The sequence below is a fragment of the Trachymyrmex septentrionalis genome, unplaced genomic scaffold (genome assembly GCF_001594115.1).
Source record: "Trachymyrmex septentrionalis isolate Tsep2-gDNA-1 unplaced genomic scaffold, Tsep1.0 scaffold423, whole genome shotgun sequence".
NCBI classification, from domain to species: Eukaryota; Metazoa; Arthropoda; class Insecta; order Hymenoptera; family Formicidae; genus Trachymyrmex; species Trachymyrmex septentrionalis.
In genome coordinates this window covers 41,034-47,751 of record NW_017305594.1, presented here as the reverse complement: position 1 = coordinate 47,751, position 6,718 = coordinate 41,034, and the positions used below count along the sequence as shown (strand labels likewise).

The 6,718-nt window shown below is 33.2% G+C and overlaps 1 protein-coding gene across 1 annotated transcript; it reads left to right on the top strand.

The window, feature by feature from the left end:
- The first annotated feature begins 1,874 nt into the window (after positions 1–1,874).
- LOC108751247 (venom metalloproteinase 3-like) lies at positions 1,875–6,058 on the top strand. The gene is made up of 7 exons (XM_018491335.1): positions 1,875–2,074; positions 2,187–2,316; positions 2,478–2,607; positions 2,804–2,946; positions 3,280–3,332; positions 4,598–4,666; positions 5,429–6,058. The coding sequence occupies exons 1-6, from the start codon at positions 2,038–2,040 to the stop codon at positions 4,639–4,641; spliced, it is 537 nt and encodes a 178-aa protein (XP_018346837.1). The 5' UTR covers positions 1,875–2,037; the 3' UTR covers positions 4,642–4,666; positions 5,429–6,058.
- The last annotated feature ends 660 nt before the right edge of the window (positions 6,059–6,718 follow it).

Sequence of the window (6,718 nt, the reverse complement as noted above, 5' to 3'; positions counted from 1 at the left end):
TCTAAGAAGGAATCAGCTGTATGAGATATTTTCCCCGTATTAGCATTTATCACGTATAATTCTCGTGAAATCTTCGAGATTTATCCACGTCACTAAATATGATAATTATATTCGCGATTCCATCGAGGAGAGGTTACAAGATTGCAAACTTTAAGCTTAAGTTTTTGAAGAATAGAATGCGATGTAAATTCTCATACGCTTAGAAAAAGCCTTTTCAAAAAAATGTTGAGGATGCAAATTTTTGTATTAAGGGGCAAGACTTAAAAAAAAAAGAATTAGAAAATAATACGAAGAAAATTCTTATACATAAATTAAAAATGAGGCAAGTTGATTGCACCAATTGATTGTCCCTTCACTTCTCAATTAATCTTAATTGCTTGTTACTCCTGATGTTTCTTTTTTTTTCTTCAGCGAAACAGAATTGAATTTCGCAAGCAACCACGCTACGTGCGTTGCACGTCCGCATGCTTTATCCGAAAGGTCGGGACGATCTAAATTGCGCTATTACGCGCGAGATCATTACTCGCGATGCAAATACGAGTAATATAACTGGTGCGCGGGCGAGAGCACGGACATATTACATTACAATCACGCGTTGTATCTTGCGGGAGTCGTGAAAGTTAATTGTTAGGTCACAAAAAAGAAAAAAAACCTCTCGTTCACTCAGGGGATCCGATGGATCCATGGACGGAATTGATTTCTCAGACGGCTTCGACGGTGATTTTCGCGCGTAGGAGTTTCAATGAAATTTTAATGAAGACAAAGACATATAATATGTCGTCCAAGCGCGGTCACGTATACATAATGCCGGTCTGATTACATAACGCGTCGTAAAAGCGTTGTTCTAAGTGACCCCGTGCTGGCCTGACCTTTCGCTTTCACTCCCCCTCTCTCGAGATCTGACCAGTGCACCTCTCGCAGACTGCAGATCGAGCGGCGCGATCGAGTCCAGATCGGGAATACCGAGTAAATTCAACTCGCCGTAAAACGTATACTCGGCGCCCCGACTTGGATGGAAACGCTCGATTTAACATGCCCCTCAACTAACGCGCCGTGATTCATATACCGCGATATTTGCAGTATTATTCAAATCTTGCACAATTCGGAGAGAGACTCGAGAGCAGGCATGAGTCGTCTAATAATTATGGGTATTGGGCCCGGTTTATAGTGTTTATACACACCGAGAGTGTGTTTCAGCGATCAAACTTAAGATTAATCACTTCGAATCGTTTCGAAGTTTATATGGCGGGATTATTAATTTTTAATCTCTTTGCTCAAGTTTGTTCATTACACAATGTTTGTTCTCACGTCATATTTTTCTTGATTTATTATTATTATTATGTTTTAACTTTTTACTTGCAAAGTTTATATAGGAGAAGAAATGTTTTATATTTATCAGTTAAACACATCGCAGTAACGTTTAGAAAAACTATTATTAGGTACAATTATAGTCACTGTTAATTACGAGAAAGTTTATGCTGCGATACATTTGAATGTAAACTATTTGAATATTATATATATAATATAATCAGCTAGTCGCTTGAATCATTTCTCGAGATGATATTTTGACATTACAGCCTTCAAAAAAGAAGAAAGAAAGAGAATATTAAGAACAAAATTTCGCTTTACATCTAAAATATTACTAATTAAAAAAGTACTAATCAAATTCATTACTAATTAAAAATAATAAATTAGAGACATAATATGCATATAAATAAGTTTTTTTTTAATTTGCATCGAATTAAAATAAAATTTTGTAATCCGAAGTCGGACATTCCCATGACACTTGATTCTATACTCATTTGATGAATGACTATGTTTGTTTAATAGAATAATTAATTACGTGATTAATTAAGTGTACATCTTTTCGTTCAGGATGGAACCATCGGTTCAGAATTAGTTATCCGGCCACTGCCAGAACGGGTTCTGCAAGAAGTAGTGAGCAAAGCGTCAACTCTTTACGAACCCAAACTACTGCCCAACATAACTAATAGCGAGGACTTGGAACACACAAGTCATCATATCGTTTTCAGGAAAATGGATCGACCTATCAGCGACGAGTACAGTGACTTTTGTGAGTGGAATATACGTCGAAACTTTCACTTTCGATCTTATTTGAGTTGGCAGTTTAAAAATTGATTTTAAAAAAATCCTAAGACTGCAAATATAAATACAAATGTTTTCAGCGCTTATGGAACCAGATCGCTTAGTCAAGAGATATAGGATTAAGCGCTCGATTAATAGCAGATCGAGACGCGAAGCACCGTACGTCATTTACCCGGAAATCCTTTGTATTGTGGATTACGATGGGTACAGGTGAGAGAGAGAGTCAACTAATATCATCTTTGTGAAGCGCGAGTATATACAGGCCGTAACTGTTATTTTTCCTTATACGAATATTCCGTGTATCTGCAGTGACATTTATAATTTCTCTTAACTCACTTCTCTCAATGATGAAACGGATCTTCTCTTTTCAGATTGCACGGTGGCGATAACGTGCAGATAAAGAGATACTTCGTGTCCTTTTGGAACGGAGTTGATCTGAGGTACAAATTACTGAAGGGGCCAAAAATACGTATCAGTATAGCGGGAATAATTATTTCACGTGTAAGAGACAGTAGTAAAATTAATACCCTAGTTTATATACATATATTATAATCTACACATCGACAGATCTTTTCTTAAAATAATATGTAAGCTCTACTTATCAAACTTAATAATTATTGAGAAAAAAAAACGATCTTTGAAGATTGAAGCTGCAGGTGCATCTAAATATAAATAAGATCAATTGTATTATACTCAGGGACGAGACGCGACACCGTATTTAGAAAGGAATCGCGTGGGAAGAGACGCAATTGACTCGGCAGCCGCTCTGACAGACATGGGCAAATATCTTTTCCGGGAGAGGAGACTTCCTGTATACGACATTGCCGTCGCTGTCACAAAGTAAGAGTGCCCGATCCGTAAAACGGCCTACGTGCAGTGCTGTAATTTGACGGCAAGTCACGAAAGTGCCTGCCAGAAAACGATAACCTCTCTGATGATCCATACTTTTCATTTATTTGTCAATCCAACGAGCATTCACTAACTTTACACGACGTAAATGAGAGAAGCGCGAATACATCGTAAATGAATGTTGAATTCCACGTAGAAGCATTCAATAATTAACTTCGATACTCTCTCGTTTCTCTTTTTTGCGTTACGATAATGTTTATTATAAATCTTACGTTTTATTCTCTCTGATGATTTCATACTCTCGATTTTTATTCCGCAAAACAGGTATGATATGTGTCGTCGTAGGAAAGGCGGCCGCTGCACTAAGGGAACTGCCGGTATGATTTATTACATAGCGATCACTTTACTTCGTTTTTTTTTCTTTTTCTTAATTTTCGTAACGTATGGTACAGCATTTTTGCTAGCATGTATAATGTATATAGTTGACGGTATTATTGACGGTTGACATGCAGTAATGGTACAGAGTCTAACAGATACAGTAGAGTTAGGGGATGTTTTGGGATTCTTGGGGAAGATATTTTTCGAAAAGATATGAGGATCAGGACGTATCGCGATAATGCGAGAAATCCCATCGCTCGCTGATGACGAAAACGCCTTCAAACAGAAATATCTTCCTCGCGTGATTCCAACGAGCGAAATTAGGAACTTGTAATCGGTGTCTGCGAGACAATGCACTTGTAATTCAGAGCTTCTTACGCACACGCTCGAGCAAAGAGGAACGAATGAGGAGTGGGTATGGTACCACTAATCTTAATTTAATTGATAACGCATAATTCGTGGGCCGCGCTGTGATCCCAAAACGCCATAACACCGGACAATCGTGCCAATTGCGTCATGTACGGAAACTCATAGGTTCGCAGAACCGTAAAAATCAAAACGTATCACTAAATATATAAAATGTCCAGTTTGATATTTACATTGGAAAGTCATAAAGATCAAGTTTGAAGTCAGTTTCCTGTAACTTCTTAAAAATATATAGCGATTCGCAGAGAGGAATCATTTGTATGTGTGAGTTACGCAACTTACTACGTAGATTGAGCAGGCTTTAATGTAAATCTTTTTTTCCTTCCGACGAATTCGTGGTTTTTTTTTATTACAAGTATTTTGCAACACTAGGCAGAGTTACTCCAAACAGGTGTAAAAATATAGAAAGTAAAGAGAACTGAAATATTAATCCAACCGGAAATTATAATTTAAGTTAATTACTATAATTTTATATTTAGATAAATTCTATTTCTAATTTGATATGTAATGAATTTTACCGCATACATCGATGTAATAGTAATATTTCAGCCCTTTACATTTTTGCAGCATAATCTGAATATATTTTGAATCAATTCGAATTAATAAAATAAACGGGGCAACATATAATCCATGCATATTAAGTCTTCATTTATGCAGATCTACGTAACTTACAAGTATACGGTTCGTTAGACGAATTCCTCCTTCAGTTGCGCCATATGAAAGTGAAATCTTGTACAATAAATCGCAACCCGCAACGTCTATCACGCTTAATCGAAATGCCAACTCGCAATCGCGTACAATTGTTTAATGAAATCATACTATATAAAAACAATTTCAGATAAACGAGACAATAAGAATTCTTCACAAATTATCCAATTATAATCTCGATGAGAACTTGGGTGAGCAGGTAAATAATTACAATAAAATATTATATAAAATTTTAACTATTCTATGCGTAATTTTACTAGCGCTCATGAAAGTTTGGATACATATATAAATTTTATAAAACAATTATGTAAATATTGAGACATTATAAAACGAAAATTGTATTAAATCCTTATATATTTTAGAATACTCGTGTACACTACATACTAACATTATAGCTAAGGATATAGAAGCTAGAAAAAGCTTTATAAATTTTTTTTTTATTTTATATGCCGAGACTGAATATTTAAAATTTATCGATTATACTATATATGTATAAGTAGCCTAAAATATATAAAAGAATACATTGTTAAATTTGTAACGTTGATCAATTATATTTGAGTTGTTTTCAATCGTTTGTATAGATCGCCACTGATTTTTTTCACTATGTTAACTTAACTAATTGTAAAACACTAAAGCTGTATGATGTAACTCAAAAAAATATTTGTAATTTGTATCAAATCATTTATTAATATAAACGCTGTTTACACTTTGAAACTGAAAAATTGATTGAATTTGACACACATATATATATTTTTTTTTTTAAAGTTAAAAATAATAAAATATTATTTAACTTAAGAGAGATTAGGTTGCTCCTTTGATATCTAACAATGTAACATAATTGATGATTTATAATAATGTCTTAATTTTTTATATGGCCATTTAATAGAATTTATATTAATATCTAAATTTTTGTAAAAGATAGTGTATATCTAACGTTTATTCAATTGTTTATTTTAATCAGATTTTCCAATTTATATTGCAAATAAAACTAAGGGAAGTAAAATTTGGCATCGGACCTTTTCACTTTGGATATAGTTCCGTTTGCCAGGTACGTCCAATATTTATTAAAAGTATAAGCATATACAGGGTGTCCGATAATTCTGACGGAGTTCATGGACATGTAGAGCGGACTGAGACGGAAAGTCCTCTACCATTTTGCAATTTTCGACAGTATAACTGCACATATAACAGAGGTTCAACTTTTAGAGATCATATACGTATACAAACATAATCGTATGGCATTATTTGTAAGAATTGACTAATCGCAATCAAGCATTTCTCTTTTACAGTAGAATGAGAGAGGAATACTCGAATGTGATTAATCAATTCTTACAAATTATGGCATAGGGTTGCAGTTAATATAAATGATCCTTTATCGAATCGAGCGTCGCAATTCGCAATATTAAAAATGGGGTCGGCAATAAAGAGTACATAAAAAAACGATGATTTTGTATTCTTCCTTCTCCCTCTCCCCCATCCCCTTTTTTCATCAGTCAAAAATTTTACACCGACAGGCGAAATAAGTTGCCGGCCCTGTATATAATAGAATAAATATTTCTACATTTAATTTTGTAAATAATATAAATATCTAATCAACAACATAATATTGAAGTCATTTCTCAATTGACTGCATTTTTACATTTTTCATTGTTAATTTACATACTTAAAATCTTTTTATACTAATTGTTCTCAATTTAATATGAATATTATCATTAAGTATAATGAAAGCATTTTTTTTCAGATCCATAGCGGAGCTTTGTCCGTCCTAATGATTTTAATTTCGGTATATAATCCATAATAGATCTTTTCTAATGTATGAGAAAAATGGTTTTAATATCAACGTATATAATTAAATACACTTTTTTGTTAAACCAAATATTTCTGATTTTTATGACATGACAAAATTTGAGATTTTACAGCTGTATTGTTTGGTATATTATATTTATACTATAATAAATATATTATATTATAAAGATTTATTTAATATTTTTCAGATGGATTTCGCAGAATTACAATACTTTTAGACATATGCAACAAATAGGCAAAATACAGATAAACGTTAATCTCAGCGCACTTTGATAGTTTAATTATTTCATTAACGTTTTATTAAATCAATATACTCATAACATGTGCCTATATTATTTCATTAATAACAGTAATTGAGTATAAAATACATAGATATGCAGATAAGGTACACAATCCATCATATGTACGCTTTTTAATACAATATGTATGTATTAAAAAATAAAAT